Source organism: Coturnix japonica, chromosome 8, assembly GCF_001577835.2.
Source record: "Coturnix japonica isolate 7356 chromosome 8, Coturnix japonica 2.1, whole genome shotgun sequence".
Classification (NCBI taxonomy): domain Eukaryota; kingdom Metazoa; phylum Chordata; class Aves; order Galliformes; family Phasianidae; genus Coturnix; species Coturnix japonica.
Window position 1 is genome coordinate 18712288 of NC_029523.1, and position 12633 is coordinate 18724920.

The 12633-nt window shown below is 50.4% G+C and overlaps 1 protein-coding gene across 1 annotated transcript in view; it reads right to left on the reverse strand.

Moving 5' to 3' along the window:
• TESK2 (testis associated actin remodelling kinase 2) overlaps positions 1-8853 on the reverse strand; it is a 63430-nt gene extending 54577 nt beyond the window's left edge. The window contains exons 1-2 of the mRNA XM_015870127.2: positions 8607-8853; positions 1417-1720 (exon numbers count right to left, since the gene is read on the reverse strand). Of these exons, the coding sequence (XP_015725613.1) occupies positions 1417-1638 (222 nt within the window). The 5' untranslated portion in view covers positions 1639-1720; positions 8607-8853. The remainder of the gene's footprint in view (positions 1-1416; positions 1721-8606) is intronic.
• Between the last annotated feature and the right edge of the window lie 3780 nt (positions 8854-12633).

Genomic DNA, 12633 nt, shown 5'->3' on the forward strand with positions numbered 1-12633 from the left:
ATGACAGAGGTGGTCACGCTGATAAACTAGCAGAACAGAAACCCGCCTAAACGAGTATGGAACCACATCTAAGACAAGGTCATAATGCGTTCTTGCCACTTCGTGCCAAAACTGAAGAGAGATCTCTTTTAAATTGATCTGAAAGAAAAGTATCAACACTGTTCCCATGCAGAAGGTCTGCAGTTGTTTCTGTAAAACACAGACACCAGATACTCAGACTACAACTACGTCTGTATAATGACACTGACTGCAGACACAAGGGGACATCCAGCTTAGTTCTACTGAAAGCGGGAATGGCAGAGGAGAGGTGTTCTAAAGTTAGCAGACTTCTTTGTGCACAGGAAGGTAAATCACATATCAAGGATTTTTCTTCAGTCAACAGAAGTTCTCAGACATGTTTACCTCTGTATGTCGCTACCTGTGTAAAGCAAGTGCTCTCAAAATAAGATCTTCTTAATGAAATCAAGAACCACATATCCTGGAAATTTACATTTGCTTTTAACCACTCTTTCCCCCCCACCTTCTTCTGTTTCCTAATTATTCTAATTACCTTACTTTTCTGCTGGGCATGCAGTCATCTTGCCTCAGGGTGCTTCTCCATGATGTTTCTCACCAAGCCATGACAGAATATTACAGTTATTTCACCCAGTATACATGTTCACACAACTCAGTATCCTATTCCTCTACCTTAGACCTCACCACAATGGTCAGGACATCACAAATACTACGAGCACTTTAAAACTGCCTTTCAATGACCCCAACCATTTTTAAATACTCTAACAGCAAAGCACTGACAACCACAGATGTTCTTGCTCATACTACTCACTACAAATCAATCTCACATTGCCTGAGTTAGAGATATGGCATAACAAGAAGCAAAGAGAATAGAGAAGAGCAGCTAACTGTACTGTAACTTCAGTACCATAAGTTTTGTAGTTTCAAATTCAGAAATCATTCACAGATTCAGAGGCGCATCTAGCACTGGGAGGCAGAAAGGAACTGGAACAATCCCACAAACTTAAGAATCAAGCTAAATTAAAGACATCCAGACTTCCTCATGAGGGAATCAGTCACTTAAATTTAATAAGAAGACTGGAACTAGATGACCTTCAAGGTCCTTTTGCACCTAAGCCATTCTAAGATTCTGCAACACACTACAATACAGAGAACAAAAGACAGACCAATGGTTTTGTAGCTTGAATTAATCCCCCCAAATATCCTCTGCAACTCCCCAGATAACTTGCAGGCGATGCAAAACAGCTGAGGAAGTATTTGAGAGTTGCAAATTCTTAATCACTCACTCAGCTAGAGCAATGCAAATACAGGAACAGTTGACTTCAGTGAAAGAAGCACTCTCATACGTTCTCAGCACCAAACAGGAAGCAATCAACACTGGGAGAAAAACGAAACACACACCTTGAACACCTCAGAGAAGAAACCAGAGCCAATTTTCTCACATGTGAAGTCATCGAGACGGGTAAGTCTGGAAAAGGCACTTATCAGGGCTCTGTATGAAGAGGTCCAAACTCTCCCTATCTGGGATGTAGTCCCATCTCCTCCAGTGCCACCATCAAAGTCCTCAGCACGCTCCAAGCGAGGTGGAAATCCTGCTATTGAATTCCTTTTACTTCGGTCCATTTTGAAAACAAGGTTTTCTTTCCCTAAGGGAGAACTTCTCACATCTTAGGTTCTTGGCCGTCTTCTCACCTCTTGTTGGGTGCTGAAATGCAAGAAATTGAGATTATTACAAACACGTTTAATGACGTTTGATGGGACTCCAACACAATCTAACGAGTGTGAGGGAATAAGGAAAAAGCAGAAGATACTCAAGTAGAGCTTAAAAAAAAGAAATACCCTTCCCCCCCGGCCAATATTATTATAAAATACAATCTAATGAACTCTTCTTTTGGATTCCTGAAAATACTTTATGTTCTGGCTGCAAACAAATTAATAGGTGTCGAGCTCAGAACTTCAAATGATAACAAAGGGCTTTCACCAAACCCCTTCCCCCTGCCCCTCCATTTGTTTTTTTGTTTGTTTGGTTTTTGTTGTTGTTTTTTCCAAGTTCTGGATGCTAAAGCAAACAACTGAGCAGAAGGAAACCCACAAACACACTCTATTCTGCTTCAGCAGCAGCTGGTGACCAATGCAGTGCTATTACAAGAACTCATTTCACACGAGGGGCTGGACAAAGGATCTAACTATAAAAAACAGATCAACTTTCAGTTGCCTTAAGGAAAACTATTCGCTGTCACTAACAGTAGCTGGAGAACCAAAACCTCTGTTTTCCAAAGGTTCCACCTATGCAGGTTCCGAGATCAGTTCTTTAACTGTAACACAAACCTGTATCCACCAAGGATCTAGTCCACAAATGTATAAAACCCACCAGCAATCCTGAAACAAAAACCAAGTCTTCTTATGAGAAACTGCCAAAACAATTCTCCCCACGCACACTTTTTAAAGCTCTATTAATTTCAGCTCAACTAAAAACACCGGAAATAAGATACATTTGCCAAAGAACAAGGAAAGAAAAAGAAACAAATGCAGTGAGGGAATTTTTTTTCTCTGTAAGAGGATGATGAAGTAATCAGGATGACTGGAGCCCATCAAATCCAACTTGGATTGGCAAACCTGACAGGTGGCCTACTTTTTTTTCCCCCCTTTCAACCTTACACTCGGGAGGTTATCCATCCTTCCCATGCTGAACTGCTCACTTACAGCAACTCAGCACAGCACATACAGCACCTGAAGGAAGCAGGGAACAGAGTGGGCAGTGAGCAGACTTGTATTAACACAGAGGCACAGAACCTGAGCAATACACTCAATGTGATGAGCATCTCACAATGAGGCATACACACCAGCTGTCCCCTGAATGCACAGCAGTTCTGCTACATACATCCTACATGCCATGCATCTTTCAGAGATGCTCTGTGATACCATGTCAGAAAGTCCTCCCCTGCCTTCAGAAGTAAGCTCTGTCAAGCTGCATAAAATCAGTTTGAGGTTGTTCTCTCCAAAAAGGAAAAATTTCCAAGGTGTCTGATGGCTTTTATTTCAAGTATCTTATCACTTACCTATCTAAATGAGTCAGGATGAAGGCTGTGTTAAACCAGAGCCTGTTTACAAAGATGTAATCCCACGTTGTGGTATTCCTGCAGCATTTTACGTGCAGAGTCCCACGTGCGTGAGCTCACTGGGCTTTTCAGATGATAGTACAACATATCTAATGTTCTGGCGTGGCCGACTGCCACAGAGAAGATCAGTTTCCAATTTCTGACCTCATATTCTTGCCCCGCGAGCCCTGAAGGTCTGGAAGAGGTACAGAAGCACCATGGGAAGATCAAGTCTCATATCTCCCCAGCTGAGAAGAAATATCCCCTAGAACCTCCTCAGCTACACAGAAGATGCCCAGGAATTTCCAAAGCATACTTAAATAATTCCTTTTGATTTGAATGCAGTGAACTAACACTTGGTTACTTTTCAAGGAGATGAAGAATTATCTGTGAAAGGAGGACAGGCAAGAAACAATAGCGTTAACCATTCCTTGTCTGGAACATGAGTACATTTGGAGGCTGATTGAAATGGAGGAGCAAGAGTTAGCCCCAGCAATGCCCACTGTGACACTGCAGCACCTGCACTCCTATGAAGCAGGCCATGAAGCTCACAGACACCCCCAGAACACCCAGAGAACCACACACCTGCACTGCAGCCCAGCAAGCAGCAAACCAAGGCAGCGAACTGCAAGACAAAGCAACAGATCCAGAAACAAAAGGGAGAAGACTGATGTTTTCTAACAAGAGCAAGACATCAAGTTAGGTAAGTGTTATTAAGCAGGAAGAGAAGCCTAACTCTGTCTTAAGCATCCAGATAGCATTAGCGAAAGCTCAGCTCTCGATTTACATCCTTTTGATTGAAATCACATGGTGAACTTTGCAAAACTCTACACAAATCCCACAATGAAAGAAGAGATTCAAAGCACTTCGCACAACATAAACCCCAAAAGGTTTTGCCATCTGGATTCTTAAGTAATCCATTCCTTCATTCCTACCTGCTCGGGTTTGCCTTATTTCCAGGCAGCTCCATGAAATCCTTGGGAATTATGAGGACAGAGTTCCATTTGCCCAGGACTGCATGCACAGAATTAGAGGAAAACTTCAAGTGGGCACAATTCCAAGAAGGCCTCCTGTCATTTTGGCCAATTACACTAATGATCACATTCTCAGTCAAATCACCCAAGGTTTAATTGACTGTCAAGTCAGTCTGAGGTACTTTAATTTACTACCTTGTATGATTAATTAAAGTGCTGAGCAGATTCCAAAGCTGTCCTGCTGCAGTACGAAGCGCTGCAGGATGGCTGGGATTTCTGTTTGTTTTTAATACTGGTTTAGCTTAAAGATTCCTGAGCTCAACACCCAGCTAAGAAATGACGAGGAACACTCTACAAACACTTCCCAAGAAACTCGCAGCTTCCAGACCACTTTTTCTGACATCCAGACCCCAACAAAAAACACACACAGCTCTGCCAAGCCAAAGCGTTTTACAAATACAGATCCCCAAACGCACGCCTGCCCCACGCAGCCACATTACAGCACTGAAAAAGCACAACTTTAGGCAGTTTCCTGCTCTCCAGCATTTCAGTTTAAAAAACAAACAGAAAAAGTCAATGCTGTATGAAGATCGGTTTCTCTGCTGCGTGAACACGCTGCTTTTTGAACTGTAGAAACAATTATCACTACAAACACTGCTGGCAGTTATCTGGTTAGGTAGGGGTTGGCTTTCAAAACCAATGTCTGAGCAGGCACACCAGCACAAAATGAATGAGATAGATCCACCAATGCTTCCAATTCTACACTTCCTGTAGGCACAAAAGCCGGTCAGGCTTCTTGACTTCCCCGACACCCCTTTCACGCCCCAAAGTCCAACACAAGATCTCTCCAAAACCACTCATTACAAATACTTTGCGCCCCCACTATCTTCATAATACGGGCACATTTGCACTTAAAAGTCCAACTCCAGGCTTCCTAAAAGATGGCCTTAACAACAACACCAGCCATTTTTAGACACAAGAGGCTGTCGCCAGGCATTCGGCCTGGAAAGCAATAAATCTGGTGGATGCGTGTTATTAATTTGAAAAGGTTTTCTGAAGAGCAGGATGCCAAAGCTTTGACATAAGGCACTTGCCAAGAGTTAACTATTCACACTCATCTCCAATGCAGTTTTAAACCCAGCGCTACAGAAACATGGAGGAATTACCCTGGCAAGTGGCACTCAGTAAAATAGCCTGGGGGAAATTAATAAGGAAAAACAGAATTCACTGCAGTAACGTGCAAATAGCAGAAAAGCTTTGAAGGATTGGAAAGAACCAAATCTTCCAGAGATTGAATTGACTTTGAGGTCATTAACCAAGAGGAGAGGGAAAAAATTGCTTTGGAAAGGAAACGTGAGAAATCATGGTAAATAGGTAAAGAGAAGCAAGCGTTACACAGCTTTGTCCCTGTGTACTCTTATCCATTTCTCTAACAGAGGAGCAGTATCTGAGCTGGATGACACTTGGCCTCCACTCTTTGGGAGGAAGGCAGCACTGAGCAGGCACAGACAGGGCAGCTGTGGGCACCAGAGCTGTGCAACGCTCAGCACTGCTCACTCAGACTCTGCTGCTGTCAGGTAACTCACTACACATGGAAGCAAAACACCCAACATTTTCTATTTTCATTTCGCAAACATTCTGGTTTAATTGCATCTCCCTGCTGGGAGAAATCCCCAGCTCCAGCAGGTTGGTGCACAGCAGGTTGGTGCACAGCACACAACTGAGCTGCTGCTGCTCACAGGAGCCCCGCGCTGGCCCAGGAATGGTTACACAGCCACAGGACCAGCGGCCCGCAGAGCTGCACCACGGGTCTGTAATGCAAACAAAACTCTGCGAGAGCCCAGGCTGAAACAAACAGCTCATTTATTTTGTGACTGCGGCCAAGTCTGAAACCAGAAAGAGACGAGCCATTAACCTAGTGCAGGGCCTGGGATTCAGGACTAAGGATGTCGGTTTAAAAACACCCACAGTGAGCACAGGTATAAAGGCTGGCACATGGTTAGAAGGCAAAAAACGCACCAACAAAAAACACCTGATCATAGTAAGGAACCACCAACACTTTCTCAGGTCCAAATATAAGGCAAAACTTAACTTGTACAAAAAAACATATCTGTTTCCTAGCCTGACTGCAGCCACACTGAGCCCCAGTGCAGACTACGAGCCAGCCCTGAAACATCGTTACAGTCAAACAATCACTCGAGTATATATACATACAATACACAGCTGCTGCTTCAGATGGATCATTTCAATACATCCCGTCTACCCAATAAAGCAGGAAAATGGCAAGATATCCAGAAACCAGCAGCATTCCCTGTGCTTGTGCAGAGCTCGGTGAGGATGCAGAGGAGCTGCTCCAGGTGTCAGCAGGCTGGCACTGCTCAGCTCCTGAGGAAAACCAAGTGAATCGAAGCCTTCCTGTAGCAGAGGTCATGGAACATCTCCACAGCCAAGGAACTCCCCCCCAACCTCTCCAGCAGCTGTACACCAAAGGCTGACAGCTCTGCTGCACCGAGGGGTTCTCACTGTGGATGGGAAGCAACTGGCAGTGGTTTCAATGCAGCCATGAGATAACTCAGTATAGCAAAAGCAAGGAAAGAGAACAGCAATGATTGAGAGTGGAGAAAAATAAAGCAAGCAGGCTAAGTTTTGTGCCTGACTGAGCCTTCAGAGTCATGTAAGACAGTCAGTATTTGAACATATTCCATCTAAAAGCACCATCTTCACAAACACTTAAAAAGCATTCTATAATCTACCATCAAAATACAGCTGGAACACCAGCCTGTGTCCAAAGGCTCAAGTTACTGTGAAACACACAGCCCTGTGCTTACGTCAGATACCGGCTGCACAAATGGAACAGTAACATGGTCTCAACTGACTTATTTATGAATCTTTGCAGTGAGGACAGGCACCCAGTTCCACCACTGTTACAGCACTGGAGGCCTTGCAGCCTGGTGGTCTTCACACAATTGCAAGCACTCTGGGTACCAGGATGAGCCCCAGACCTGCAGCGTATGACATTGGGTTTCAAAAGCAAAGTTATTTCAAGTGACCTGCAGGCAGCCTGCGAGAGCTATTACAGCGCCCCAGTGCAGCTGATGGGACAATCACATTTAAAGAAGCGGCCTAGGCACTACCAGAAGTGTGTTCAAGTTAAGAAAAAGTGACAGGGCCATATGAAAAGAAGCTTATTAACTAAGGCAAAAAGAGGACTTGGCAGCAGACAACAGATGGAGCCACTGGGATACAGCAGCTGATTATCAGATGTACTTACTGACAAATGCACAACTTCAAATGAACGTGGTGGGGCACTAAGAAGCAGTAAAATGGATAAGAATTAATTATCAGTTTTGACTGGTTTTGATCTTGCCCAGTCGAGTGCTTAATTTTGTGCCAGGCTGCAAGGATTAAATACAAACCCCACCGTGGTGCAAATGGTTCTTGGCTAGTGTAAGAATACAGAAAGGAAACCTATGATGCAAGGGAACCACAAGCTTCACTCTTCCGCAGCAGGCACAGGAACAGAACCCTCCATTAACCCTACGTGTCTTCCAGGAATCTGTGAAGTCATTTGTGTGAAGAACCACAATGGCAAAAGCGTGTATTGGAAGGTGTTATTACATCTCATCCGGACCAAGTGCCTCATTCTGCAGTCCCAAATACATTAAGTGCCGTAGCGAGGATCGCTCCGTCCCCACCTTCTGCTCTCTGCCCCCACCACCAGCTGCTGCCTTAACACAACAGCACACGAGTCCCAAGCAAAAGAAACCAGGACAGCACACGCTGCCAGCAGGTACAGACACACACCCGGCCACCCGCAGCTCCAGCTGATCACGAAGCGAAACTGGACAGTGCAATACCAGCCATGTCTACAGCTGCACGGTGCAGAGTCAGAAAGTGACGTTTTTATTGGCCTGTCAGGATCTGGCACGCAGCAATAATTTCCACAGATGATGACTACATAGGAAGGTTTACGACTATTCCATTGGGCATATCGGAGTTTCTCATAAAACATCTTATCTTCGGTTGTAAATTCCACTGCCCTAATTAAGCCCATGGAACTGTATGGCTGTTGATTTGGCACAACTATCCCAGAACTCTGACCTCGACTTGAAAGTTGCTATTTCTTTTAGGAATCATTTCTGAAGCATAAAACTGCTCGTGGGTTGGTGTCAATATCAGCTCTCAGTCATTGTAAGAGGACTAACCAGAAAGTAAAAGCATAAATAAAGCTGCAGGCGGCAGCCCTGACGTTTCAGCTTTCACCTCCCAGCCGGTACCCGGCAGAATATTCAAGTCTTAAACACTTAAAGCAAATTCAGCGCTCACCCTCCAAGAAACACGCTATTACGGGCATCTCCCGCAGTTACACACCGCCTTTCATCCGAGGGCCACCACGCAAACATGTAATACACACACACACACACCTGGAGTCCCGGCCTGTCATTACCCCACGATTCACGTAGGGCAGCACATCAAATACCGAACCCTGGGCCGCTCCACCCCCGCCCCCGGCCGTTACCTGAGCAGCAGCGGCGGCGGCGGCGCAAGCGGGGCCTGCGGGCTGCGCGTGCACTCATGGCGACCCGCCGGTCTCTCAGCGGCCCGGTGAGGGTCTGGCCCGGCGCTGCGCTAAGCGAGGCGGCCCCATGTGAGCACACAGCCCGGCTGCGGGACCCGACACCGCCGCGGCTCCGCCCTCGCTCTCTGTCCTCCGCCTCCTCCTCACGCGCCCGGCCCCGCCGCCAGCCACACACACACTGAGCCGCACACACACAGGGGCGGAGCCCGGCCGACAGCCGCCGTCCTCAGCAGCCAATCGGCGTCCGGGAGGATTTGATGGACGGCGGCGTTCGGCGAATGGAGGAGGGGAAGGCGGGAGGAGGGTCTCGCAGGTAATCCGCGTGAGTGCTGCCTTCTGATTGGCCAAAGGGCAGTTGAGAAGCGGGAGGTTGGACCAATAAAAGCAGAGACAGCGACTCCAGGCACAATCGCGGGGGGGGCAGCGGCTGGAAAGGGAGAGGGGCGTTGCTAGGGGCGCCTCTCTCTCATTGGCCAGATTTCGAGGGCGGATTATAAATAAGAGTCAGCCAGTAGCAGCGCGGCTCAAGTGCTGATGGACAGGCAGGAGAGCCAATCCGCGCGTGTTTATAGGCGGCGGTGGGCTGGTGTCCTCAGCTCCATCCCTGCCGGCCTGGAAGCCGTTGGTCAGCTTCGGGGCGACACCTGGCGGCAGCTCTGAGGTACTGCAGGGTGTCTGTAAGCACAACCCAGCGCTAAGGCAGAACAGCGCTGTACAACGGGGCTGGTCAAACTCTGCTCCACTTTACCCCATGGAGATCCTGAGTCATCCCTTGTAGCAGAGAAGGCCCCATTGGGACAGCCTGGAATCTAACATAACACTGTCCCTTTTCCAGCCCCGTCGTGGTGGATGTTTCATAAGGAGCCATGGGATCCTTGCAGGCTTTCAGTCACATTCCAAACCCTCTGGAATCACAACAAACATTTCAGGGTTGCTGTTCTCTCGTCCCCTGTCCACATGCAGCTCCCTCTATCCCTTCATTTTCCCAGCTTCAGAACGAGCAGGAGCTGCTGTTTAGCATTTATCCCCCCAAGCAGTTCACTACCCCTGGAGCTGTGCTCTCTCATTTACTTTTTTTGGCCTCATTTTGTTCCCTCTTCCTTCTCAGCACAGGGCCCTTGCAGAGGAAGATGAGTCAGGGCAGATGCATGGGCAGACGGTGAGCTCCCAGCTGGAGGCCAGGCTCATCGGCTGCATCACTGCTATTAAAAATAGATGGATGGAGCTGTCTGTGCAGTGAGGAGCAGCAGAGATGTCCCATCTGGATCTGCTGAGCCAATCTCCCTCTGTCTGCCTGCAACCACCCAGCAGCACCCGCTGCTCCAACAGATTGTCTGTCCTCAGCTCTGACTTGCGAGATTTAATTTGCCTCTGATAAAATACAGTGTTAATGCTGCAGGCTTGGACAAGGGGGATGACTCACCTTGGCTTCTCCCTTCTGCTCTACTTCGCTCCCAGCCTGCTGCCTGCTGAGGATCCCTTCTGCCAATGACCAGCTCAATGCTGATCAACACCATTCATCCCCAAAACATGGGCATGGAGGAGCTGCCAAGCCCTGCAGGACCAGCATTGCTCCACGGGGACACAACCCCAGCACCAAACCAACACCTCTCTCCCAGGCCGGCATCTCCTTCCTCCTCCCTTTGCACCCTGTCCCCCCAGGCCCTTTGCTGCCACTATATTCCACCCATTTCTCAATTACCCGCTTCTTCCTATTAAATTAGGACAATCAACACAGCCATCCCCTGCTGCTCCCCGTGCTGGCTGCCAGCCAGGAGCCACGGGATGGGAGCTAAATAAAGCGCTGTGAGAGGCAGAAGTCGATGCTGTGTTTCCTGAATATGAAACTTTCTTTCAGGAATTGTTCCCACTCCTCTGCTCCCTTCGCTGCTCAAACCTATCTGGTCCATGTGCTGATCAGACGTGCCCCATCTGCTCCCTTCTGCCGCACACCACCCCAGGCACTACCACAACCAGGCTGCTCTGCAGCTTCTCCCAGTGTAGCAAAATGCTGTAAATACATGTAAAATAATTCCCCTTAAGAACTGGAAAGTTTTCAAAGGCCCGGTTACTTCTTTAACGGGATGCCAGAAAACAGTACATCTTCTTTTGGGGGCAGTAAGTGGTCAGGAACAAATCTCTGAGGAAGGGGATAAGATTTGATGGGTACAGTCCCACTGCCACTCTCTTCCACCTGGCCCTGATGGGAGGCAGAGCTATGAGACTTCATGCTGAAGGAGGAAGGTGCAAAAGGAGCGATTGCTCAGGGCATGAAGTCCCCGTTTCTACCTTCCTCCTCTGTGCCATGGGATGGAAGGGAACCAGCCCGAGGTGGGCTCAGCAGCTACAAAGCTGACCATGGGCAGAGGGCATTGATTGCACAGGAGGAGCCCCAAATCTGTGAGTGGTGGAGGCAGGAGGTTGGAGCTCATGGCAGCTGCACGCAGGGCACTGGGGCTGGAAAGGAAGCAGTGGGGCAAAGGGGATTGCATGGGGATCTTGGGGCCTTCCAGAGAACAGTCCCGTAGGGGACTGCCCATGGCCAGCTTTGCAGCACGGCTTCTTCAGAAATGCCACCAGAGGAAGGAAGGGACAGCCTGGTGGCCATCTGGGTTTGTGCTCGGGATGGGATTTCTTTCACCCAGCAAAAATCTGGGGAAAGGCCCTCACAGTGCATGGAAAGGGCTGCCCAGAGCCCAGGGAGGATGTGGAGCCGGGGGTGTCTCCAGGAGCCCGGGCACCCTGAATGCCCAGGGCAGAGATACGGGGGTACAGCCTCACCCACAGCTCCGGGAAACCCAAAGTATCACAGGGCTCCAGCGCGATGCCACTTCACATCATCCCCACACCTCTATGGGGTGGAAGCGCAGTTCTGGGTGCGGCAGAAGCGATGCGGGACCGGACCGGGAGATGCTGAGGGACCGCGCCGGGGGGACCAGACCGGGGATGCCCGGGGCAGGGAAGGGCCGCACCGCGGGTGAGGGGACCGAGCGGGCCGGGGGCGCTGGGAGTGGCGTGTCCGGAGCCGCCCCCACGTGCCGCCCGCCCCGCCCCAGTCCCGCCCCGGTGCCGCCGGCGGAGGCAGCGCGGATCGGCCCAGCATGGAGGGGACGCGGCGCGCCCTGCTCCGCCTCGCCGCCGCCTGCTGCCTGCTCTGCGCCCTGCCAGGTACCAACGGGAGCCGGGAGGGGTGGGGGGTCCCGCCGCTCTCGCAGCACCGGAGCCGGAGCGGCAGCTCGTACCCGGGGATGGGAACCGCGGGCCCCGAAAGTTGCGCGGAGCAGCGCGCTGCGGGGATGCTGCGGGACAAAGCGGCGGGACAAAGCGGCAGCACCGAGTCCCGGCGGCTGCTCCCGGGCCGTTGCTCCGCGGCTCCACGTGGATCGCGGCGGCCACGCGGTGGGAGCGCGGCTCGAGCTGGGGGTGGGGGCATCGCCGGCGGTGCCGGTAAAGCGGGGCAGCCACAAAGCGCCGGGCTCGGCGGGAAGCGGGAGCGCTCCCATGCTCGGCTGCCGGGAAAACAAGAAACGGAATAAAGCCAAAAGCTCCCGGCCAGACCCCTGGGGGCGGGGGGTCACAGCACGGCGAGGGCAGCGCTGGGGACGAGGACGCGAAAGCAACTTTGTCTCCGGTAACCGCCCGTGGGGCTGCGGCACGAACCCGTCGGTGCTGCGGCTCTGAGCCCCGGGTGCCGTTTGTGCGGGATCAGGGCTGAGCGCGGGGAAGCGGCCCCAGACCCACCTGTTGTGCGGGGAACGCACACAGCACAAGGTTCCCGGCCGCTGGCAGCGCGGCTGCAATGCGGGGCTGCGATGCGGGGCTGCGGGGCTCCCAGCAGCTGAGAGCAGCTCGGCCCCACGCTCACCCCATCTCGCGGCTCCGAGCACGTCGGGGTATCCCGGGGAGCTGCCTTCAGGGGGCTCCTGAGAGCCCCTGGCTGCCGTGTGCCAGACACGGGGATGTGGCC